Source organism: Thunnus albacares, chromosome 22, assembly GCF_914725855.1.
Source record: "Thunnus albacares chromosome 22, fThuAlb1.1, whole genome shotgun sequence".
Classification (NCBI taxonomy): Eukaryota; Metazoa; Chordata; class Actinopteri; order Scombriformes; family Scombridae; genus Thunnus; species Thunnus albacares.
Window position 1 is genome coordinate 26,021,007 of NC_058127.1, and position 25,530 is coordinate 26,046,536.

The following is a 25,530-nucleotide window of genomic DNA, read 5'->3' on the forward strand; positions in this document are numbered from 1 at the left end:
TTTGAACACAGAAAAGTGGGCATGTCATAATGAATCTTAGCTCTGTGCTGCTAAAAGTTGAAGATTGATTAATGGGTGGATGTCATATTATTGGTTGAAATTGGTTCAAGCTTATGTAAGCACATGTCCTAGTTTGTTTTACAGGAAGCAAACATGATTGGATTTTGATATAAGAATACAAAGTAATTGTATTTTTTTGGCATACATTCTTAAATAGGTGCACAATATGACCGGACATGTGATCTAAAAGGTTAAAAAGGCATTTTTCATTTCATCTGGACTTTAAAGATCCTTTCTTAATCTGCATTATGATGTAGGACAAAGTCCAGAGTCCTTGTTTTGTGCTAGAATGTATTTAAAAGTTATCTGAAGATAATAAGATGCTTCAGCGTTCCAAATTAGTCAAATCAAGTAGATATCTTCCAACGTAACTGTAACGCTGAAAGATATCTACTTGATTTGACTAATTTGGATGCTGAGGCTTCATATTAGCTTCAGATAAACTTTTAAATGCATTTTTGCACAGGAGGACTGTGGATTTTGTCCCCCATCACTTACATTGTAAATGCATTAAGAAGGAATCTTCTAATGGTCAGTATGAACAGGAGGAATTAAAAACATGTATTATTGTTTATGTGGGCACCTAATTAACTAAAACTAACCTATTATTTTAAGACAGACTTGAAAAATTGTGAACCTATCCTTTATGAGGTGCCACGGTCATTTTAATATATTTTAAATTGGGATTCATTCTCAGAATAGAAACGCGCGCAGATCGAACACATCAAGTATTTTACTTTTTTCTTTTTATGGGAGGTTATGATTGAAAAGACCCCTGACATGTTTCCATCGAAGAGGTCCGTCTGTGTCTGACTGGTGTTCGACCAATCAGTGTCTCCTATCGACCTGCTGCGTCATTACGTCAACGTATAGCCCTGCTCGGTCAAGTACAGCACAATTAAACCGGATGTAGTTTGACTCAATTTGACGTAGTCTTTACTTTTGATTCAAACAATTTACTTTAATTAATAATGTTTATAGAAAACTTAAATACAAGAGACTGTTTTCACAGAGTCATGTTCAGTATATTTTGTTTTCACCATACAATCAAACATACAAACAACAAAACAAACAAACAAAAAACAAATAAAAGGAACGGCTCACCAATATCGTCTTATTTTGAAGGTTGTAGACGAAATTCGTCACTTCCTCTGCTTGCTAACTTGACACTGTTATGGAGTGTCTTACAGGGAGAGCGGCTAAATTCATCTGAACTTTCGTCCTCATTTTAATGCTATTCAGCACTCAGCCTATCTAGTTAAGAAGGTAAAGCGTTGTTTTAAATGAATGCATTCGCTTTTTCTCCCTTTTATTTATTTATTTATTTTTAGCAAGCTAGCTATTATTTCTTGACTTTAGGTGATTGTAGCTAGCTACAAGTACAATAGCTCAGTCTAGTATTTGTTTACTTCACAGTAACTAACGTTAACTTCATACTCTTCTCTAGCAAACACTAACCAGACATTTATGCACCACACAATGATAGTTTATTAACGTCATAACTACTTAAATTTCCCATTATAAATTGTGTGTTCCAGCTGATAGACCGAACCCAGAATGTATTTTGTTAGCATGCTGGCCCCGGGTAGCTACATTCGCCAAAGCCCACTCAAAAATATGGTAGTTTAGGACTTATTGGCTTGTCATCACTGATACATAACGGATATATCAGAAGTCAAGATGTTTAACGAATCAAATATGTCTTCGGGTAAATTCGGGATACAGTTGATCCACCATGCACCTCTCAATTTTAATAAAATCGTAGCTTTAACACATTGCTCGTTATTACAGTCATGCTGTCTTTTTGTGTGAGAAGATGTTAGAGTATAAATGTTTATGTAAGATGCTTTTTCTTTGCTGTTTCTGAAGTAGTCGCCGTGAGCATGGCGGACCGGGAGGAGCGCCGCTTCGCCGAAATTTCCCGGGAGTCCGTGAAACTCATGGCCGAGAGTGCAGGCGTTGAGCTCGGCGACGATGTGGCCGGTCTGCTGGCTGAAGACGTGTGTTACCGGCTCAGGGAGGCAACGCAGGTCAGTGCTGCCAGGTTGAAACTTTACAGTGACACCCTTTCCAAAATGTATCACATGAAAGGCCGCAGTCACCTTGTTCCATACTCAAAGGACAGATATGTACTATCATGATGTGTGAATGTGTAGTATTGATGGTGAGGTGTCTGTGTTTTATTTTGAAACCACACAGAGCAGCTCTCAGTTCATGAGACACGCCAAGAGGAGGAAGCTGACAGTAGAGGGCTTCAACAGAGCTCTGCGCTGGAGCAACGTGGAGGTGACTTGAAATTCTACTTCGATGCTCCTATCAGTGGTCCCTCCCAGTCAAATAAAATCACATCTTTATCTCCCTGTGTTCACCAGGCTATCTGTGGTTATGGGGCTCAAGATGCTCTGCCTTTCCGCTCAGTGAAAGAAGGTGAGCTTTTCTTCACTGAGGAGCGAGAGATCAACCTGGTTGAGTTGGCTCTGGCCACCAACATTCCCAAGGGCTGTGCTGAGACCATGGTACGAGGTATGACCCACCACGCTGTCACAAACTACAGACAGATGTATCCTTAATGCTCAAAGCCCATGTTTCAGCTCTTTGTATAGAGAGGTATCTTTTACTAATGTTTCTCCTGTTTTCTTGTCCTGTCAGTGAATGTGTCATACCTGGATGGAAAAGGTAACCTGGAACCTCAGGGAGCAGGTTAGTGTTTCACAGCAACAGCAATGTCCATATGACTTGCATTAACATGATATATATTCATCACAACATTGTAACTAATGTTAATACCCATTAACTATCATCATTGAGGTCTACTGAAGGTGATGAATGCGTTTCCTTCATCATATAACATTTCAAAAGCTGATTTGTCAAATGTATTTTACACCCTGCAGTGTTTATGTCCATGTTTACTAGCTTGCAGTCTTCTTCTTCTTCTCTGCATTTGCTGGCACATGGCCACGTCTCTTGGCACGTTACAGCCACCTGTAGATCAGTGGAATAGTGTGAAGCCAGTGATTGTGCAACAAAAAGAGGACTCACTCATAAAATAACTGCCCCACTGCAGTAGTAGAGGTCAGAAACTCCAAAGCATATCTATAACTACTGTAATAAAACACATACTGCCACATAACTATCTAGCTAACTGCAGAGTGAACATAAAATTCATTTACCAGTAGGTTGACATGACGGCTGAAGCGTCACAAGACTTGTACCTGATACATGCCGACTGCTCTGAATCCACTTCAGTTTTGTTTCAGCGCCCGACCTGCACCTGTCCCCACAGCTTCCCTCACTTGTGAAGCAATAGGTGATGTTCAAACTTGTCATGCCGGTGCACATTCTCAAATGTATTCAAGTAGAACATTGGTCAACGTTGGCCTATTAATGGAATATATATTAATAATCTGACAATCACGCTGGTGATTCGCTGGCAGGACTCTGTGCAACACAAAATATGGAGGAAGACTTTAAATTTGAATATTTCAAATGCTTTTTAAAATTTGATTTGGTTCATATTGCAACTTGTCAAATTATAAAAACTAATCACTTTTTCAAACGGAGTCTATTGCTGTGTTTCCATCAACATATTTTTATGCACATTTTGAAGTATCACATCAGAAAAGGTTGATGGAAACGGCAAAATTTTTTAAAAAAAACTTCCTCAGTTTCGCAAAAACGTTTTTACATTAGCTCGAGGTGGTTTTTGTCTTCTTCAAAAAAACAGTTGATGTGTTAAATGAGAGGTTGAAACACCTTTTTTGAATAAGTTCTGACGTAGCAAACATTTAACTCACATGACTGATCAGCTGTTTCCACTGTGTGGGCATCTTCCTGAATATTCCCATAACACACACAAACATGGCTGGTAGTAGCAACTAAGCAACCAATACTAGCTGACATGAAAGAACAATGACAACTTGCCAAATGGAAACAAATTCCTGAAGACCTGTCTCCATTTTCCTCTTGCCATGCATAACATAGACGATACCACCGACTTCTGATGAAAACCTAGCGTAGCCTAGTTTATTCGCTCCAAACCAGTTGATGGAAATGCGCCTAGTTCGCTTTTTCTTTTTTCTTTTTTTTCATTTTTGCAACATTTCAAAAGTTTGCTTAAAATCCACTTGACAATTAGAGGGAAAAAAGTCTTATGACTTTTTTTAAATACTGTGGCAGATTACGAAACACCTCTCTGATGTTAGTGTGACGTAACTGGGCTGGTCATGTGACTCAAAACATCTTGCGTACTTGCATACTTGTGCTTTGAAAGCTTGATACTGGGTCAAGTGGTTTGCAGCTTAACATGACTATGGTCACTAGAGCTGCAACGATTAATCAATTACTTGTCAACTATTAAATAAATTGCCAGCTATTTTGATAATTGATAAATCGTTTTGAATCATTTTTAAGAAAAAAAAAAAATCCAAATTCTCAGATTCCAGCTTCTTCTCTGGTTTCTTGAGTCCTCTATGACAGTAAACTGAATATCTTTTGGTTGTGGATAAAATAAGACATTTGAGGAAGTCATCTTGGACTTTGGGAAACATTGATATGCATTTTTCACCATTTTCTGACATTTTATAGACCAAACAACTAATCCATTAATTAGTAATTTTTAGTTGCAGCCCTAATTTTCACCTTGAATCCCCTTGATTGTATCCAAAGCGCGCAATAATGTTTAAATGAGTGACACCTGTTGATAAAACAGACTTCGGCTGTCTGACCTGACCTGTTGCATCGTCACAGTTCCCACTGCGGTGCAGTCGCTGTCAGATGACCTGTTGAAGTACTACCAGCAGATCACGCGGGCCATCCTGGGAGAGGACCTCCACCTCATGAAGGTAAACTGGCAGGCTGAATACAGGCCAGCGTGCTGTGTGGCTGCATGGTGTGTGTGTGTTAACATCTGTGCTGTGTGTGTGTGTGTGTGTATCTCAGGTGGCTCTGCTGGACCTCCAGTCCAACTCCAAAATCGCTGCGCTGCTGCCGTACTTTGTTTACGTCATCAGCGGGGTAGGCTACCCACACATCACATCTTCTACAACATGCAAAACATTTTACTAGTGGGTTTTTACTTTCACACACCACACATCTGGTTGCATTTCATCCCTGTGTTGTTTCTGTCCCAGGTGAAGTCAGTCAGCCACGACCTGGAGCAGCTCAACAGACTCCTCCACATGGTGAAGAGCCTGGTCCAGAACCCCTACCTGTACCTGGGCTCGTACGTGCGCAGCCTGGTCTCTAGCGTCATGTACTGCATCCTGGAGCCTCTGGCAGCCTCCATCAACCCGCTCAACGACCACTGGACCCTCCGAGACTACGCAGCCCTGCTGCTCAGCCACATCTTCTGGTGAGCGCCGCACACACACACACACACACACACACACACACACACACACGGCTGCTCAGACACAGAGTTTAGAATCAGATGACACTAATGTTGTGATCCTTTTGACAAATAGGGTTTATTATTTCATTGAAACACCAAAGAATAAAAAACTTTAGGATGAAATGAGCAGATCACTGATATTTTACAACACATGCATATTCATTATGGATGAAGTTTATTTGAGTTCTGACTTCTTCCTAGGACTCATGGTGATCTGGTGAGTGGTCTCTACCACCAGATCCTGCTGTCCCTGCAGAAGGTTCTGTCGGACCCTGTGAGACCTCTCTGCTCCCACTATGGAGCTGTGGTGGGCCTTCATGCTCTGGGATGGAAGGTACCGCCTCTGAATTCATTCATGTTATCAGCTGAAACCTAAAACCTCACATATTCCATATTTGCACAATTTAATCATCATAAAGGATTGAATTTCTTTACAGTCAGAGACTATTTCTGCAAAATTCAACATGAAATATTTAGTATGTTTGGAAACCTTAACATCTACAGCAGAGACCGGCTCCATTTTTAACTGTTAATGTTTTTTTCCCGCTATGTCTTCTGTACACCATCATATGTTCTTGTATTTTCTGCTCGTTTAAATGCACTCCTATCACTTCTCCTTGATAATCTTTGCATTAACCTGTGTGTGTGTGTGTGTGTGTGTGTCGACAGGCTGTCGAGAGAGTGCTCTTCCCACACCTTCCTGCCTACTGGGCTAACCTGCAGGCCGTGCTGGATGACTACTCTGTTTCCAACGCGCAGGTCAAAGCAGATGGACACAAAGTCTACGGAGCTATCCTGGTCAGTACTGCGGTCACATAGAGTCTTTTCACACAGCGATCCACTGCAAGACAACACTGTTTTTCTTCATTGTGGCAACATTCAGACTGGTAGTCACTGTTCTGGTGTTTTGCAGAGGTGGTTTATTTATTTTCTAGAACCATCTCCCTCCTTGTCTCATTCAAAATGTCTCACTCCCCATGCAGATGGAAAGTAAAAATTTGAAAAACTGGAGCTGAATTGAAGGACTATTTCATGGTTTCCATTAGGAGTTTAGTAGCAAAATACCATTTTATTTATGTGAAAATGTAGTTAATACTGAACAACAGCCAGCTGGGAGCTGAAGGTTCTCTACACTATACTTTGATAAGAAAGAGAGAAGATGGATTAAACATTTGATGACATTGCTTCAAGGGAGTTTATACTCAGCTATATTTGAAAGGCATTACCACTAGTGGGACTTAAAAAAAGTTTGTGTTCAGGGTGGCACTGGAAAAATGGTCATCTTTTGGGATCATGAATATTCCGAGCACATTTCACGGAAATTTGGTCAACAGCTGCTGACCAAAGCAAACAGTCAGTCAGCTGTACAGAGTGTAAAGAGGTTGTGCTGTGTGTCCTGCAGGTGGCAGTGGAGCGCCTGCTGAAGATGAAGGCCCTGTCTCTGTCTCAGCAAGCAGAAGGAGGCTCCAGCGGTCAGCCGGGCTCCACGGCGGGCGCTATGGGTTACAGGGTGAGCTCCCCCGGACTCAGCCCACCTCCAGAGCCTCTATCAGAGGCCGCCCTGGGAATCGCCAGCCACCTTCAGGCCGGTGGAGCTGGCTGCCCGTGGGAGGAGTGGACCCCCGTCCCTCTCCCTGCCATGTACTGTGAGCTCTACTCCTTCTTCGGGGACAGCCTGGCTGTCAGGTTTAGTACAGGACCCGGGTTCGGCAGCTTCCCTCCCTGCACCCTGTCACAGCTCGGCGATGCCAGGAAGGAACCTGCCGGACCGGCTTCTAACCCCGACACCACCCGTAAGATGCCACAGCTGACAGCAAACCTCAACATCAGCCCGAGGCAGGATGGGAGTCCTCGCACTGATCCGCCTCCACCCAGCCTGGCAGCAACGGGATCAGGAAGGTAGACCATGAACTCGCTGGTGTTTTTTTTTTTTTGTTGTTGTTCTTAAAAACTAAACCATCAGGTTAATGTTTGCAGTGTCGCTGACTTTCTTTCTTTTCTCCATCAGGTCTCTGGCTCGCTCCTCTTCATCCTCTATGCAGCGCTCCAGATCCTCCTCTTCACGTTCAGGCCAGCGCTCGGCAGGTCTGTCTCGCGACGTTTTCCCTAAAGCTCGCTTCACCTCTCCTCAAACGGGACCTACGGCGTTCTCCTTCCTCATCGGCGGGAGACAAATGGGCCGCCGCTGCCAAGGCCGCCGCCCCTTCCAGACCACTTTTGCCCCGACTACACCTCTCCCTGCCATCCCACCACGTGCCTACGCCCATAAACTATCTGTCATTGGCAGGGTGAGCAAACCTGTACGCCGCTGGGCATGTTCCCACTACTCCCTCCATCTCCCTCTCTAGAAGAGAGTCTCAGGCACAAGAGGTGGGCTTTAGACTGCAGTGCTACAAAGTAGGCTTTCACTGCTACAGACATTTACAGGCACGTATTCATATTTTCAGCTTAGAATGTTGATATATTGCAAGGATTTTCAGTTTTTAATGGTTGAAACAAACAAAAACAACAAAGGCCTGATCAGTTCACATTGTGATAAACTCCTCTGTGTAGAATAAAAAATAGATATATTTTTTTTACAGACAATGTGGTACATGGTAGTGTATGCCCCCAATAGTCCAACATATTCAACCTGGGGACATTCATTTTCACCAGAAATGTCTCATTTTTCTATGATCACAATCATTTGAAAGATGCTGTCATCATATTAAAACGAACACACACATAGAGGCTCTAATATAAAGTGACGCTGGTGTTTAAAATACTTTTGTGTACAAGAGGCAACAAAAACACATCACATCTAGTTTTGAGATGTGCTGGGATGTTGATCTCTCTCGGACATTAAAGGGGACCTATTATGCTTTTCGTTATTTTCTGTCATATAAATATTAGAATGTCGGATGTTCATGTTAAAAGTGGCCGTGTCAAATAATGAGGTAAACATATGTAGAAGTAATCCCTGTGGGCAAATAGCACTGGTTTCACACTGCTCTGAATGCTCGTTTTCCAACGTTTTTTTTTCTTTCAGCCCAAGCCAACGTCGGCTTGTGACAGGTTTCCTTATATGGTCATCTGCTCCACGCACAGCGCACAAGTTCACTCCTCTGTTCACATTTCACTTACTGTTTGTTCTTCACAATAAAAGTCTCCCTTGATTTAGTCATTTAAAAGCTTTTAATATGAAGCAATAAATCAGGAAATGTAGGGTTTGCATCAGCGGTAACTTAACATGACTCTGATACATTCGGAATGCCTGCCAGTCAGATTAGAGACAGGAGCTAAGACTGCTTGTTAGAGACAGTGGCTGCATAAAAGGGCCAGTATTAAATAAACAAGGAGTTTTTTTGAACTGTGAATCATGCAAAGCTACTCTAGTGGAGTCCAAAAATAAAAAAAAATATAGAGCTGTAAATGAGCATAACAGGTCCCCTTTAAAGTTTAGACTAAATTTTGTCGTCTTCCCATTTTATATCCCCTGCACACCCAGTCCTACTCCTGCCTCATACATCAATTTAAGTAATAAAATAATAATACTAATATTGAAATACCACTTAGAGTTGCAAAAACACTTATTTACATTCATATTTAATCATTTAGTGCAGAAAATGGTGAAAACTGCCCATCGCAACGGTCATATTGAAACAGTTAAATTTACAGTCCAAAACCCAAACATGTTGACTTCACTATGATGTGAACTGTGAAAAGCAGCAAATACTCATATATGATATTTGCTACTTTGCAATTATACATATTTGGCATGTTTTATTTGTTTACTGTCAAAAGTGACAATTTTCTGTCGATCATTAGTCATATAATCGTTTGAGCACTAGACTCATAATTAGCTTAGAGGCTTTCTCAACTGTTGTAATATTTTGGTGAATTCTACAGTGGATGAATATGTAATGAGAGGTGAACCATACTGACTGTTAAGATCAACACTGGCCTTATATATATATATATATATATATATAGCAACACAATTGTTATGAAGAGGATCCCACACACAGGAGACAGCTGATGTCAGAGGAGAAGAAAATGAGAAGAGAGGTGATGGAAGGATTATTTCTCTCTCAGCTCTGAGACTGAATACCTGCAGAGGTCGGTGTTTACTTCTTCTGTATATGTGTAAGAAAGTTTGATGTCTTGTACATAGCTGATGTTTTCCAAAAAATAAAGATCTCACAGTTGTAGCTTTTTCCTACTTTTATTGCAATTAATTCATAATTCAGTACACCCACAAAATGTCCAGTATATTTTCATGCCCTTGCCATTATTTTTATACACCCGGTGATATGTGTAAGTTTGGGCACCCCTTGACAAATCTTCCTCTTCCTCTAGGATGGGTGCCCAAACTTTTGCACATGCAACAATGATGTTTTTATTTTTTTTCAATTTATAACATAAAAAATAACTATGCATTTATGTTTGCTGAAAATATTGTTTTATGTTCCATATCCTAGAGAGACTGTGTTTACAACTGTATTTGTTTTCACAAGATCTGCTTCTGTCCTTTAGTAAAATGATTTTGTTAGGCTGAGTTTAAGTTATTTCATAAGTTAATTGATGGCCTCATATCTCATCCACTAAAACCAACGTCTTTATACAAGAGAGACGATGAGCACTGATGAGATTTCCTGTATCATTACTTTCCATATTTGAACTGATGGACTTTATGGTTTTAGCCATTTCCTAGTCATTTGCTTCAGGACTCGTGGTTCGTTTCCTGCATTAGCTCTGGTGGTGATTTTCTAAGAATATATATATTGGGGTTATTGTTTTTTCATTTTGTAAAAACTCATGATACCCGCTATGACTGAATGTCCAATTTTAAAATGGGACAAAAAAAGAAAATGTGCGAGTGATTTACCTTTGTCTCACCACATTTTCTCCATCCATTGATATGTTAATTTGTACATTTGGAGTTATAAAAAAATCTTGTATATAATTTCCATGCAAATCCCCTCTAATATTTAGACTTGCTTCCATTCTTCTTCGTTCAGCTGATCTTTTCCAGAATTCCATTATAGTTGAATTTTTAAAAAAACAAACTATTAATGAAATGCCCCCTTTAATTAGCTTTCTGATTTAAAAATAAAAAATCATAACAAGGTAATCAAAAATACTCTGTCAAACATATATTTAACAGTTTTTTGAGTTAAAAAAAAAAGGCCTGACTGACCCAGTATCACTGTGACTGGTTCTGTGTCTGTGACTTGCTCTACCTTTCTAAATATTTAAAAGCTGCCCAGCTCTAAGTGTCTGGTTGCAGTCTGCTCACTAACACAGCAGCCAGAACCAACAATGGCCCAGCTCATGTCTTCACTGGGGCTGTTGTGCCAGATCAATGCGTTTACCTTCCTGCTTCTCAGCTACATCCTCTTTGTCGTGCTGGGAGGTCTGGTGTTCACAGCGGTGGAGATGCCGGTGGAGAAGGAGCTGAGAGTGGAGGTGGAGGAGCTGCGTCGCCTCTTCCTGCAGGAGAACCCCTGCGTGCAGGAGCGCAGGCTGAGTGAGCTGCTGGAGAAAGTTCTCTCTGCTCACCAGAGTGATGTAGCCGTTCTGAAGGCTGATGCTGACGAGAGCGACTACGACTTCACCTCGTCGCTCTACTTTGTGATTGTTACTCTGACCACCATGGGTGAGATACAGTGCGGAAATGTCTAAATGAATGAAACAGGGCTGCATATAACAATTACTTTCATTATCAGTTAATCTGTCATTATTTTCCAGATTCACTGATTTATTGTTTTTGTCTAGAAAATGCCAGAAAATTGTGATAATGTTAATCACACTTTACCAGAACTCAAGGCTACGTCTGATCAACAGTCCAAAACTCAGATGTACAAAGATACAAAATAGAAAACCATTAAGTATATTGTATGCGGCCTTAGTTCTCTTTGGTAAAACGGTAGTTGATAAGAGTAAATAAAACTTTAAACATTTCCACCCCAACGTCTGTTAGCAGTGGTGGAAAGTAACTAAGAAACTCAAGCACTGCACTTAAAGGATGTCTGTGGATGTGGTTAGCCTAGCTTAGCATAAAGACTGGAAACAGAGGGAAACAGCTAGCCTGACTCTGTCCAAAGTTCAGAAATACACCTACAACACCTGTAAAGCTCGCTGATTAAAAGGTTAGTTTAGTGCATTTGTAGGGGACTGTCATGTGTTTGTCAAACTCCTCAGTGGTTCCACGTCCTCCTGCAGACCTCTTCCTCTCTTCTTCCTCAGGTTCTGACTCTTACACTCCCAAATCAGATGAAGCCAAGCTCTTCTGTATCTTCTACTGCACCCTGGGGATCCCCCTCACCCTGTTCCTCCTCACCCTCCTCTCCAACCTCCTCCTCCCCGTCCTCACCGACGCCCCTGTGCACCATCTACACACTCACTGGGCCCTGCCCTACACCCGGGCCACCATCATCCACGCCAGCCTCCTCTCAGTGCTGGTGGTATCCCTCCTTTTCCTTCTCCCCGCTCTCCTGGTGTGTGTGGTGGAGCCGGAGTGGAGCTTCCTGGACGCTCTCTTCTTCTGCTTTCTCATTCTGAGCACCGTTGGTCAGGGAGGAAACTCTGTGGGGAGAAGCTGGAGCCCAGCGGCCAAGGAGACACTCAATCTCCTCACCACATGTAAGTGGAATGATGTCAGTGACTAGTGATGCAGGTGTATGTGCCTAGACAGCCTTTATAGTATGCATGCTATTATGTTTATTATACTGTTATAATGGAAGTAACACACTGAACAGAGATATTTCAGTTCAAGGCTTTGTGAAGTGAGTTAAAAGAAGGCAACAGCATTCACCTGCTCTCTTGAGAAATGTTTGCTTCTAAATTTAATTCAATTAGAAAGAAATGCTGAAACTAGTGACATATTCCCAACATATAGAGGATGGTGAAAAGTAAATAGACCAGCATGTGCTTATGTTTAAAAAGAAAAGCTGTGTTTTTAGAGAGAGAATGGAAGAAATCAGGTCATAGAGGGATCTCCCACTGGGACAGGTGATTGTGCTGTGGTTGTGGGGGAAGTTTCCCAGACAACCAGAGGGACTATTCATCTATGTCCCAATTCAAGGACTGGATCCTCTGAATAATGGTACCTTTTCTATTTTTTTTTTCTCTGATGCCCTGTGATTACCAATAAATCCAAGCTGGTGTTTATGTTTGACTTTAAGGCTGCATTGTCTTTTTTATATTAACAATGAATTCAATTCCTATGTGTGATATGAAAGGTGTCACTCATACTGGTAAACCTGAAAAGATTTATCACCGACTCTGCAGTTCCCCTCAACTCTGTGGCACTTTTTTAGCCTCTTTTAGCTCATTGTTTTGGCTTTACAGCCCACAGTGTTGTGGTTCACTTCACAACTACTACCCTTGTTTCCAGCAGGAGCAGCATCTGTTTTCTGATAAACCCAATACCTGCTCAGCACCAAACAGCAGACAGACAGAGTTAGAGACTAGGTGATGAACACAGTGGAGTATTTAGCAGCTGAAGAGACAGATATATATAACCGATCGTTAAAATGAGAGTGAATATTGGACTCACATTCATCAGGTGGATACAAGCATGACTCCAAATGAATGCTAATGTCGCTCTGTGTCTGCTGGATGTATAAATAGGCAACTGTTTGCTAACATGTTCACTGGAACAATACAATACAAGGCCATAATATGTCTGATGTGTGTGGATGTTTTGCTTGTTGTGGAGGCCTGACCTAGTGTGGCAACAAACATATTAATGCAACTTTAACAGAGAAATCACAGCAAAGACTTTTTTTAGCTTCATGTTATCATTTAGATGTGACTGTAAGACAGAAACATTACCACAAATGAGATGGACTCAAGTGAATTACATGAAAGTCCGGATTTTAGTAAACTTCTCCCTACACAACCCACCAAGCTAAGACAGTTGTGACAAAAAAGCTACTGTTTTCATATAATTTTATATATTAATTTAAAGGAGTATTGCACTTATATACTGCAACACTGTCAGATGCATGATGGACAGTTTCTACACATTCTTCTTCCTTGTCAAAACCTGGTACAGTTTGGCTGGAGATTGTGGTGTGTTATGCTAGTAGCGGCTAATGTAGCCTGGAGCTGCTAGCCTCCAGCAGAGATGAGGAGCTACAGAGGTCTGCTAACCTCACTTCTTTCTAACTCCACACTCCCAGATTTGTTTCGTTTTCAAACTTGTAGTCTTCAGCCCCAGCCGACGCTGCTTTATATTACTTTTTTATATATATGTAGTATATATAATATACTGTATATATATATAGTGTATATATGCTCCAACACCTGGAGCACACACTGATGTTAAAAATCAATTGACTTCCCCTTTAACTGTTTCAATATATATTTTGTAAATTTTCTGTGATATTGAGACTAAATTACATCTTGTTAATACCAGAATCACCAAACCATACCAAATCTTGTCCTCCTCTCTCCACAGGTTACCTGCTGGTGGGCCTGGTGGTGCTCATCACCTTCAAGGAGACTCTCCTGCAGGTTCCCCAGGTCCGTGCGGTGATCAGGCTCTTCGCTGGTGTGCAGTATGCAGAGCTGGAAGGTGTCAATCTCAACGAACTGACACTGAGCGAAGAAAATTGTGAAGAGGAGCCTCAGTACTTCTCGTCTATCTGTACCATCTCCTCCACTCCCTTAGAACTGATGACCCCTTGTTCAGATCCCCAGAGATCCACACCCTCAACTCTCCAAACCACCTGAGATGCACAACTAGACACCAACCTGTCCACAACACCTCCACAACCCGACTCTTACATGTTTGAATATTCAAATACTTAATGCACTGCACTTCAATATTATCACATTCCTCTGGAGTAAGCTGTGAAGTTCAGTCATAATTCAAGTTCAGTTCCAGTAAAGCTGCACAGCTGCAAGACTGAAATGTTTCCTATTCACGATGTCCATATTTAGTCTTTAAACATCATGATGGAGCTCATGAGTGCAACACAATGATATAAGCAGCTGGGCTTGGAAATATTTAACCAGCACAGTTTAACTATAACATACAGTATGAGATAAACAACATTCACTCACGGTAAAATGAGACTAAACTGTTTAATAGCACACAAGAACACTGGATTGATTATCTGTACTGTGCAGGCTATTGGAAAGTCTTAAAAAGGACTGAATTAGCTTCCTCAAAAAGGCCTTAAAAAGGTATTAAAAAAGGATTTTTCTTGATGTTTAATATTTTCTCTTGCCTGTCATAGGCAGTGATAGTTATAAAATGTTTTGATCTGATTGCAGGCTGTCAGGAGAGGCTACACACCTATAAACTGAAAGTGGGATTGTTTCAGCAGTGGATTGTGCTGCAGCAACTTATTTCCTCCTTTTGTGTGGAGTCATACCTGCAGCAAACACTGACATTATTATATTAATAGGAATTCTTGTTATATACAGTACTGCTGGGATGTAGAAGTACTGAAAAACATGTGATATAATACTAAATATATGTAGGCCATATAGTCCTACTGGTTTTCCATCATACTTTCATTCTTTGGATGGTATGATGGTGAAACATGGTAAATAACATTTTATGTGGTATTAACAGTCTTTAAAAGTCTTAAATTTAACTTGGTGAACCTGTAGAAATCCCTGCTTGGAAACTTTGAGGCGAGGTACCCTGTGTGTGAGAAAATGGCCAGCAACTTTATTTTTCTGTTTTGCTGTACCCAAAGTATGTGTTCTTTTTTTTCTACAGCACACAAAGTGCTTAAAACAACCTAAATGTGTCTCAAGTATCTTAAGTCAGTTGTGCTGCTATAGTTATGACATGTAACTCTAAGGAACTGGAAGTACTTTAACCTAACCTAAGAAAAATGTGTACACTTCCTGCTTCCTATGTGACACAATTAAGTCATTAAACTTGATAACTAGATACTATTTATAATTATTTATTTAAACATGGAACCAACTCTGGTAGTTGTGATATAGGCCACCCCTTTTTTAACACTGACCTTGCCTGTTGCTCATGGTTTAACCACTGAAAGTAACTCCAGATGTTGTAGGTTAAACTAGATGAACATGTAATGTACATAAGTGACCACAAGGTGTCACAGCTAATTACAGCAGCGCTACAGTGCAGGTCTGGGGGGGAGACAGACAGCATGGTTTGACACCAACCATCACTAGATTATTTTATATGATATCAATGTCTATAAATGGCAGGTTAAAGCTCCTGAATGTCTTTCACACTGTATCTCACTGTCAGTGGCTTCTTAAGTCTGAGTGTGGTTTGTACAGATAAGAAGAGGTGTGGAATATCCCTGCAAATACAGAGCCTCACCCTAAAGAGCCTTATCAGACAACTTTCTTTATTTATATTAAATCTATTTAATTACATTATTTAAATAATGTGACATAACAAAAAAAGGTGGCACAAACTGAACCAATATAGATATAACTAAATGTACAGACAAGAACAGAGAGCAGACACAGTGATGCAAAACAATTGTTAAATCAGTAAAGATGGGTCGGAGTGATACTTGTGTCAATTGGAAAGAATGTATGGGTATGTATGGGCACAGGGAGGAAAAAGGACAGAAAGAGAAAGAATGAGAAAGTAGAGTAAAAACGAGAGAGGGAGAGAGAAAGAAAAACAAGAAAGGGGAAAAAAAAGAAATATTCATACATGTACATGTATGCATGCATTTATATTGGCAGGCAGCAAAGACCAGTGCAGCTTGGAAGGACTAGTAAGGTCCTCAGGCTGTTTTCTTTTTTGTTTCTTTCTCTCTCTCTCTCTCTCTCTCTCTCTCTCTCTCTCTCTCTCTCTCTCTCTCTCTCTCTCTCTCTCTCTCTCTCTCTCTCTCTCTCTCTCTCTCTCTCTATTGTTGTGTCCTTGCATTGGGCTATGCTCTGACCCCTGGGAGGGGGCTGGTCCCAACTTTCCACAGTGGACTTCCCCCAGACCATCGTGGAGGAAGCCTGTCCGCTGTGAGTAATGACTTATGTATCTATTTAGTTATTTTCATTATTGTTACTATTTTTCTTTCCCTCTTTCTCAGTTTTAAAAACTCATGATTGGACTGTAATGTTACTCCAAACATTAGAGTGCAACTCGATAATGTTGGGAAGCAGTGAGATGATCAGACAGGTTGCAAACAAACACTCAAGTTAGCTAAATGTATTTGGAAAAGAAAATGAAGGTGAATGTTAAAAATGTTACCCAAACTGTTCAAATTTGACCTAATATACTTACCGTAGTTTTGCCCACCATTTTCCTGTGAAATAATTGATAATTAGCAGCATATCAGATGTGCTTACTTATGGTTTTACCTCCAAGTAAGTTGTACTTACCTTGGTAAGTACAATGTTTTCATAACAGATAAAAATGTGGGGGAAAAAGTTTTGAGTTGATATTTGATGTATTGACATCACTCACACTCCATAGATTCTGTGTTTGGGGACAGTACATTCGGAGTGAATGCCCCTTTAATTAACCATCTAAATGAAGGTGCAGACTGCTTTACTTGGATCATGAACAGAGGCTTGTTTTGTCTTCTTCTACTATGGCTGTGTTTGTACAAGGCACAGAGGACTATGGAGGGAGCCGCCATGAAACTGAGCTTGTGACCAGCACTGCCAGCTCTTGTCCCTGCCATGCAACACACACACACACACACACACACACACACACTTTATGCAAAGATATGCTAAATGTGTCTTGAGGCATTAAATGTCAGTTACTTGTCAGCGTTTAAAAAATGTGAAAACCCAAAGTAAAAGTAACAAACACTAAAACTGTTACTTAAGCAACAGTAGTAGGTGTTTACATGACAACAAAGCTACATATGAAGTCGTTGTGGTCAGAAAGCAGGAAATCTTGGCATATAATTTGTTTTGCTGGTGTGTTTTCAGCTGAGTCACTGGTGAGTGCCTTCTTTGTCTTCTTCCTCCAGTCATCAGTTTACAACACTGTGGTACAGCAGAGACACAGACATGACTGATGGTCATGACAGCCTTGTGATGGCTGGTCACTTGACACATGAGCCTGCTCAGAGCTCGGTCGAACACTGTGTTAAATACCACAGCCAACAGTTGTCCTCAGAGCTGCCTCCAAGACTACATCTAACACAAAGAATCAAAGCGTTTGCTTACCAGGTCACATAATCAAACAGCAGTTGTCTCAAGGGAAGTGAACTGTTGCTTAAAGCTGCTGGACACAACTAACCCAAACACAATAACTGTCACTGTTAGCCTCCAGCTGCTGCGACTGCTATTACTATTGATGCTAACTTTAAAGCTGCACTACTCAATATTTTTATATGAGCAATGGATCAGATGACTGTGTGTAATGTCAAAGGTGCTACTTGCAGTTTATTGTTAAAAGAAAAAAAATAAACCAGCAATATTTGTGTATGACAAGGACAATATAGTTAATGAATGGTTAAAGTTAGGCAAATAAAATAAATGAAGCTGTACTAATCAATACATTTAATATTAATGATAGATCAAATGACTGTATTGATTGTGAAATGGGTCACAAATAATGACTAACTCACAGAGGATTATCACCAACTCTGCACTTCCTCTCTGTTATACAGAGACTTATAGCTTCGTTTAGTTATTTATAGCTTCTTTTAGCTGATTGTTTTGGTTTTGCATGCCACAGCTTCACTGTTTCAGTTTCACCTTACTGTTTTCTGCTTTTCTGTTCTCAGCACTCAACCTAGTGTATAACTGCAGCAGGCAGCTGTTCTCAGTGAAAAGCAGGTTTATTTATTTATTTATTTAGTAGCTAAAGAGCCATATGTTTTACTGAGGAACTGGTGGAGACAAGAGCTGAGTAAAAAAGGAGAGTAAATATTGGACTCGTATCCATCCAAAAGACAGCTAATGATGATGTTACTTGCCTGCTGGATGTGTAAACAGGCAACAAGAGTTGCTTGTTGCACATTTACCATATCAAGTTTTAGAGGCCACAATTTATCAAATACACACGATTTTTAGCTTATTGTGATCTTCTGACACCAAGTAGCCAAATAATGTATGCTATTCTATAGGCATATCACTCCATAGTATAGTCAAAGGTCATACATGCGACTGTACTGTTGCATCATGGCTGCAGGGATGGTGTTCTGTGACCTTATTAATATGTTGGCCTATGCTCTTGCTGCCTGTCATCTGCTCTGCTTCTGACAGACAGCAAACAGGTGTTTGGCTTAACCAGGCTATATTTACAAAGGTCATATATAAAACTGTGGGGTATGATGCCTGCAGGGATCTGATTACTCCACCAGTGGTAAACTTCAAGCACATGTTCTTCCTTACCTAGAAAGAATCTGATGTGTCATGTTCATTTAAAGAAAATATTTTATTCTCTCAGGTGGTATAATGAGCTCTTATAGAACAGCAGAGTTTGAAATTGCAGTTGTACTGTAATTGTTGTAATCAATTTCTGATTATTTAAAAAATATCAATAATTAATTTGTTAACCTAACTGTAACTTGTAAATTTGATCTCCCTGCATGATGTGCTCAGGCACATCATTTCTATATTTATGTATCTATTTATTTGTCCCAAAACTGTAAAATTTTAAAATAATCAGAAGTAATAATTTAAAAAAAAAATCAAAAGAAATTATTGAACATTTTAGGAAATTCATTTATTTGCTTTCTTTCTGAGAATGAGGTGAGAAGATGGAAATCAATCTCATGTCTGAATCTGTCACCCTGAGTCCTGTTAGCCATGGTTGAAACTTTAAGGAATGCGGTTGGAAAATACACTCATTTTCTTTGTGTCCAAGAGTGAGGTGTTCAGATGGATACCACTCTAATGTCTATGTATGCAGAACAGAGCTAGAGTCAGGACATGGTTAGCCTAGTTTAGCATAAAGACTGGAAGCAGGGGGAAACAACCAGCCTGACTCTTTCCACACTTTTAAAATACTCCTACCAACATCTCTAAAGCTCAACAATTAACATGTTGTGTCTCGTTTGTGTTCCCCTTGCCTCCCAGTCTTTATGCTTAGCTAGACTAACCACAATGCCAGCTCTGTACTTAACACAGAGACATGAGACTGATATCATCTTCTTATCTCACTTTCAAAAAAAAGCAAATAAGGGTATCTCCCAAAATATTGAACTATTTCCTTAAAAAACATAGAAAAACACACAAATCGGTGTGTTATAACTGAATGTACAGTCCCTCACTGTATTATGAAGGCCGTGTACTGGATGTCCTCACCCTGCAAAAAAATATATTCAGCTTGTTTAGACACATGAACTTAAAGAGGCCTTATGAAGAATATGTCAGCACTGATTTTTACGTGTTATTGCAATGTTTGGTTCATTTTTGTCTTGTGTGTTGCAAAATGTGACAGACCCATCTGTCCTGTCTGCAAAGCTTCCACTCACTATTTCATCTTGTCAACCACACAAAAGTGTCCCTTTGTTTGCCATCCTCAGCTCTCTGGGGCAAACAGTTGCTCTGCATGACATTCCCTCCTGTGTGTCCAGAGCCTTTGGTGGAATCTATTTTTTTAAGTGAAATTGCAGATGGCTGAACTTTTGTATCACTTTTGTATGCACATATATGTAAAAAGCAAATACAAAAACCTAGGAAGAGGAGGAGAAAGACATGATTGCTCACTTGTATAAAATATATATAAAGTTAATTATTTAGGTTAAGGCATTCTGTAGAAAACCACTGTAATATTGATCAGTTATATAATGAATTACACTTCACTATATCAGAGGTGGACAACCTTGACTGGCCTGTATATTATTTTTAAACATAGATGACACGACTGGCCGTGAACTTTGGTCAAAAAACACTCAATCTCATTGCAATGCCCTGACCTCCAAAACAGGATACGCACCAACTGGTGGGTGGCCTGCAGACAGGAAGTTGATTGTTTAGGAGAGGGTTTACATCATAGTTACAACACACCATTAAAACCTTAAAAAGCTCATCAGACATATTATTGTGTTTTACAAATATATCAAGTGTATTCATTGAATTACAAAATTAGGCCTTCCTCTGATGCAAATCACACAAGCTTTGTAGTTCCTGAAATGTTGACATTCTGGAGGCACTTTGCTTTTCTGGTATGTGTGTAATTGAGGGTTATTTTTATTGACCAATAGCTTTCTATATGCAGGAAAACCCCTCTTTAATGTGACACCCTCCATTTTTTTCCAAATTAAGTGTTGTCACTGAACCAGAGGAACTAGGAAATGCAATTCCCGGAATAGTTTGTCAGATAAACATAACCTCACCACAGTAGATCGTTGGCAAAACACCAACTTTAAAAAACTGTTATTCCCACATGTGGAGACTCCCCTCCGCTCTTCCTTCATTCTTGCTGTATTTTTACCCACCCAAATGCAGCTGTTTCCCAGTGTGCCTGCTGGGAGACTGGGAGGATCGAGGGACACTGACAGGGGAGGTTCAGTCCCATAATGGAAACACCAGGGACTGGCCTGGGACTTGGACCCATCTCTTAGCAACAGATGGAGACTAGGACAGCATGTACTGAGACCATGTGAGACTGCAAGTTTTTTTTTATCAAATGTAATAACAAAACCATTCAAGGTCTGGTATCACACTAATGTACTAGCTATTGGTACCTTTGTTTCTTCCCCAGTGTTTTTGTCATGATTGATACTCTTTTCAATTGTATTCAGTTTGTATTTGCTACCCTTTGATTACTTGTCAGTTCAAAATTGTGTCCTACCTTTGGGGAGCCCAGTACCCTTGGAATTACATCCGTATTGGATGATTCCTCATGATGTACATTCAATGCCAATGCAGGAAGTAGTGTGTCATTCATGTACAAAGGCAGAAAATAACGGTGTTGATTTAGGAGTGGTGGATGGCAGTATAGTGTGTCAGGGTATATCAAATCACCAACAACTCCTCCAAATTAAACAACCAAATAGGTTGTTTGACCTTGCACTCCAGAATGACCATGGGAGCATTTTCTAATATGCTGCTTGTATTGGCAGTAATTGGCAGGACAACATAATTTGTCTGTGCTTTCCAAAACTGTTACAAATCACTGTTTAAAAATAATTACGTTTTATGGTATGACATTGCTGTGATTAAGGTCTGGTTAAGTTTAGGCACAAAAACCACTTGGTTTGGTTGCCCAGTGACAATGTTGTTGTCTGGTGATGTGGTTGTATTATTATGCTGATGACACTCTGTTGTATGTTTCATTCAATCCCTTAAGTTTTTAAAGTCTGGACTTCCTACACTGCTGCCTTGCTACCATCAACTGGATGGCTTGTAACTTTTTTTTGATCCAAACCTCAACTTCAATCGTAACATTAAGATTCTTGTTCAGTCATCAAGCATATTGCCAAACTCTCCAAAAATCACGAAACACAGAGAACATATCCCTTCAGTGCTAACTGGGTTAAAGTGGCTCTCTTATAACACCTAATTCTGCAAGACTTGCTGGAAACCAAATGTCTTTACAAATTCCACAGTCAATGCGACAAAGAGTGATTGTGCCTTTACTGTTGTAGGTCCAACACTGCAACAAACTCTCCCTCATTATCAGATCAGCTGAGTCTGTGCCACATTTTAGAAAGCTTTTAAAAACCCACCTGAACAAGCTCACATTTTTATGACTTAACTATTTATTTTGTTTGAATTCTTTATATTTGATCATTCTTTGCAATTCTTGTTGTATTTCATGATATTTCAAGTATTTGTGTGTAGTTTATTTAGTAAAGAAAAATGTATTCACTGATTTATTGTTTGCAGACTCCAGACAGGGAGTGTCATGTGGCTTGACATTCATACAGCTTAGTTGTATACTACCACTGTTGCTGTGGAAATGAATGATTATTGTGTTGTTTGATAATATCAGCATATGTAGTGAGAAAAGCAGGGGACCCAGACAGCTTCCTTATGCAGCTGCTAAACAAAAGTCATATTTCTGGGATGCATGCTCTCTGAGACTAATGTAAACATTACTCCCTGTAATGTATTGAATGTGCGGGAACCAGATAAGAACACATTCAAGTCTCCAGACCATTATAAGAATACTGGTCAATTGTATCAAATGCTGAATTTAAGTAAAAAGTAACAAAACTTTTTGTATCGGTGTTAATTCTTACTTCAAACTAGAAAATCATCTGCTTTTTAAGAACAGTCCCCAGTAATCTCTTACCTGTTTTCATATGTATAATTGTTGTTAACTTTGTAAATTTTCCTTAGATAATGCTGTGTGAATTTGACCATATGACCTGTGTAAACTGATCACCATCCAAAATACTTCTAAATCTATTAATTAACTTCAATTAACAAATTTTGGAAATAACATGACTATAACTGATTACACTAGAAATAACAGAAAGGTTACCAAAGGACATTTGGTTTCCCTCAGCTCCAGAGGTACTTCGCATCTTTAAGCTAATTATTTTGGTTCTAGGACTTTTTTTTCAGACTCATTGCTCTCATAATGCTGTCTCCAGCAGCAGCAGACAGCAGTTTTCAGTGAAAAAACTCTGATAAACCTGTACACTACCAGCACCAGACAGCAGACAGACAAAGTTAGCAGGGAACGAATGGAGCATTAGCAGCTGCAAAGGAGTTGATGGAGACCAAACCAGAGCTAAAAGGAAAGTCAGTGTTGTCTACATTCATCAGGGTGACACAACCATGACTCCAAATGAATGCTAATAAATGCCTGTTGGATGTGTAAATATTGCATTGTATGCTTTTCATTATATGCTTTCCCCATATCAACTTAATGAGGTGATAATATATCAGATGTTGTGTTTACAGCTTGTTGCCCTCCCCCCTGTGCCCCCCCCCCCCCCCCCCCAAAAAAAAAAAACAAAAACAAAAAAACAATGAATGCAGGTTTTTTTCAAAGCGGATGCAAGCACGTTAGTGGACTTGTTACTTATGGACTCCAATAAAAAATATCTCAAATCAGGTCATTTGGCAGGAGTATTATGTCAGTAAGTAAATATACTTTGCATCAGAGGAAGGCCTAGTTTTGTAATTCAATGAATACACTTGATATATTTGTAAAACACAATAATGACACTGTATGAAATCAAAATATAAATGATCTTTGAATGCACTTTAATCAGAGTGTGAACAGAGTGTTTATGTGTATGTTCTCAGAGGCTACATCATATTCTCAGCTGCTCCATGTGTCAACGACAGATTATAAATAGACTCAGGGCTAAACTGGAAAAGTCCCTCCAGCTGAGGGGGACTCATAACAGGGAAAACTTTCCCCTGAGAGACAAACAGGTAATTTGCATTTTATATTCAGTCCTTGATAATATCCCTCAACACCGCTTCGTGAGAACTCACTCATCGTTTGGCTCCTCTTAGGCCTGCATTTGTTGTTTACTTCAATTATTTATGAGTATATATAAGCAAATGATGTCTGTGTAACCTAGCCCTAATGAAAAAACCCTGTAATATTCTCTTAGGGACTTACAGCGGCCTGTGGCTTTCAGCTAAGTAGCCTTACTGAACATTATTGAATTTTATCTCCAATAGCATTAGGCTTGATATTGTTATAGTATTCTTGTACTGAGTTACAGTGCCCAGAGGTTCTCAACAGAGTCACTATCACTGCTGTATTACTGCCATCAGTTTTGACTGTGAAATTTCTGTTGTATCTTTTTTATGTCTATTGTAGAATTACTGTTATTACTTCTAAGCGTTGGTGACTTCAGCTAGAGCATCACATGTAACAACATCATATTATTAGATTACCCTGCAGAATATGAAGTCACTGTAGGTGTGACTTGTAAAGCATGCTATATTGCTTCATAATCATCCCTATTGCGTCAAACTAGCCGCAATAAACTATGGTGAAACAGGAAGTGAGGACCTTCAAAAGTGTAAATCGTCCAATCTTTCACTTTTGACGATATGTTTCTCATTATTATAGTTTTCAAATGAAATAACTGTGATTGTAATTTCTAATTTCATTCTACAGCCAATAAGATATGTATGGCGGTCACTTCAAGTTGCTTCCGTTATTTTGGGCTCTGTATCTTTAAATTTACAATCTAAATAGACCTTATAAACGTAAAACTTCAGCATTTCTCTCCAGCATTTTGTTTCATGGAAGTATAAATATTCATGTGGGTAAATTAAATTTAACAAATCCAAAATATTTATAGACTGAACCAGCTGACTTCCCGTTGCCTCCCCACACATGAATGTTATAAAAACAATCTAATGATACGTCTCTTCTAGACTTTCCAAATTTCATTGGACCTGATGGATCAAAGTCATGTCGGGGCTGTTTGTGACGAGACGAGGGATTTATTTGAAAGTGAAAGTCTTGCGTGTTCCGGTATATCGTGGTGAACTTGACGCCACCTCTGACTAGAGGCGTGTGTTTGTTTTGCAGGCTGCGTGAGGAGGACTATGAGGGTGGAGACGCTGAAAAGTGGGTTCATACATTGCCAGAGAGGAGCTGTCAGCGGAGCAGGTGGAGCTCTTCAGTCCACTTCCACCGGTGAGGTCCCAGCGGAGGGACAGGAGCGAGGATACATATTTCCTTCATATTAATGTCGGTTCACCGCGTCTGTGAGATTTGACAAGCCCGACCATGACTTCGGTATGGAAGCGGCTCCAGCGGGTCGGAAAGAAAGCGTCCAAGTTCCAGTTTGCTGCTTCCTTTCAAGAACTGATGATAGAATGCACAAATAAATGGTAAGTAACACTAATAACTAGCTAATATAGTGGATAGCTGTTGCCTGTCCTTTGGCAGTGCCATCCTAATGTGTTCTATCCTAGTAAAAGGGACTGACAGCCTTATCTTTTACGGCAAGAGAATAATGCCAAACTCCATTTAGAAATATTAACATTTTTTTCTTCATGTACGCCACAGAAAAAAAGCTGCATTGAGGGATCACTTTGACCGTGTTCAGCATATCTAGGTCAATAAAGTTTGAGCTATTATCTTTGTTATTCCATCATAATTACTATTCGCCACCATACACAAATGGGCGGAAGCGAACACCATAAATATTTTCTAAAAGTTGGGTGTTTTGAAATGAAGTGCTGTTAAGTCAAACAAGTCTGTTTTATTTATATAGCGCCAACTCATAACAGAAGTTATCTCA

The 25,530-nt window shown here is 39.9% G+C and overlaps 3 protein-coding genes across 15 annotated transcripts in view; all 3 read left to right on the top strand.

The window, feature by feature from the left end:
* The first annotated feature begins 1,200 nt into the window (after positions 1-1,200).
* taf6l (TAF6-like RNA polymerase II, p300/CBP-associated factor (PCAF)-associated factor) lies at positions 1,201-9,639 on the top strand. 2 transcript variants are annotated; one of them, XM_044341249.1, is made up of 12 exons: positions 1,201-1,326; positions 1,930-2,090; positions 2,260-2,346; positions 2,433-2,583; positions 2,710-2,760; positions 4,807-4,901; positions 4,999-5,073; positions 5,190-5,410; positions 5,651-5,783; positions 6,119-6,247; positions 6,852-7,348; positions 7,458-9,639. In XM_044341249.1, exons 2-12 carry the CDS (start codon positions 1,944-1,946, stop codon positions 7,795-7,797), a joined length of 1,926 nt encoding a protein of 641 aa, XP_044197184.1. In that variant the 5' UTR covers positions 1,201-1,326; positions 1,930-1,943; the 3' UTR covers positions 7,798-9,639. The 2 variants fall into 2 exon arrangements, with proteins under 2 accessions (XP_044197184.1, XP_044197185.1); XM_044341250.1 differs by having other exon boundaries at positions 1,933-2,090.
* Positions 9,640-10,476: 837 nt separating this feature from the next.
* On the top strand, positions 10,477-14,170 carry kcnk7 (potassium channel, subfamily K, member 7). The gene is made up of 3 exons (XM_044340984.1): positions 10,477-11,087; positions 11,678-12,073; positions 13,896-14,170. Exons 1-3 carry the CDS (start codon positions 10,751-10,753, stop codon positions 14,168-14,170), a joined length of 1,008 nt encoding a protein of 335 aa, XP_044196919.1. The 5' UTR covers positions 10,477-10,750.
* Positions 14,171-16,338: 2,168 nt separating this feature from the next.
* Positions 16,339-25,530, top strand: part of ehbp1l1a (EH domain binding protein 1-like 1a) — a 62,425-nt gene continuing 53,233 nt past the window's right edge. For 5 of the 12 annotated variants that reach the window (XM_044341216.1, XM_044341222.1, XM_044341218.1 and 2 more), the window contains exon 1: positions 24,790-25,117. In XM_044341216.1, coding sequence (XP_044197151.1) covers positions 25,014-25,117 — 104 coding nt within the window. In that variant the 5' untranslated portion in view covers positions 24,790-25,013. Of the gene's footprint in view, positions 16,406-24,782; positions 25,118-25,530 lie in introns of those variants that run through there. The other 7 variants (XM_044341221.1, XM_044341223.1, XM_044341217.1 and 4 more) reach the window with 6 other exon arrangements.

Bases quoted from the DNA above. Each gene is read 5' to 3' on its own strand.
- taf6l (XM_044341249.1), top strand. From the start codon at position 1,944: ATGGCGGACCGGGAGGAGCGCCGCTTCGCCGAAATTTCCCGGGAGTCC. The intron at 4,902-4,998 runs GTAAACTGGCAG...TGTGTATCTCAG, and splicing joins AGGACCTCCACCTCATGAAG to GTGGCTCTGCTGGACCTCCA. The intron at 7,349-7,457 runs GTAGACCATGAA...TTTCTCCATCAG, and splicing joins GCAGCAACGGGATCAGGAAG to GTCTCTGGCTCGCTCCTCTT.
- kcnk7 (XM_044340984.1), top strand. From the start codon at position 10,751: ATGGCCCAGCTCATGTCTTCACTGGGGCTGTTGTGCCAGATCAATGCG. The intron at 11,088-11,677 runs GTGAGATACAGT...CTTCTTCCTCAG, and splicing joins TGTTACTCTGACCACCATGG to GTTCTGACTCTTACACTCCC. The intron at 12,074-13,895 runs GTAAGTGGAATG...CTCTCTCCACAG, and splicing joins ACTCAATCTCCTCACCACAT to GTTACCTGCTGGTGGGCCTG.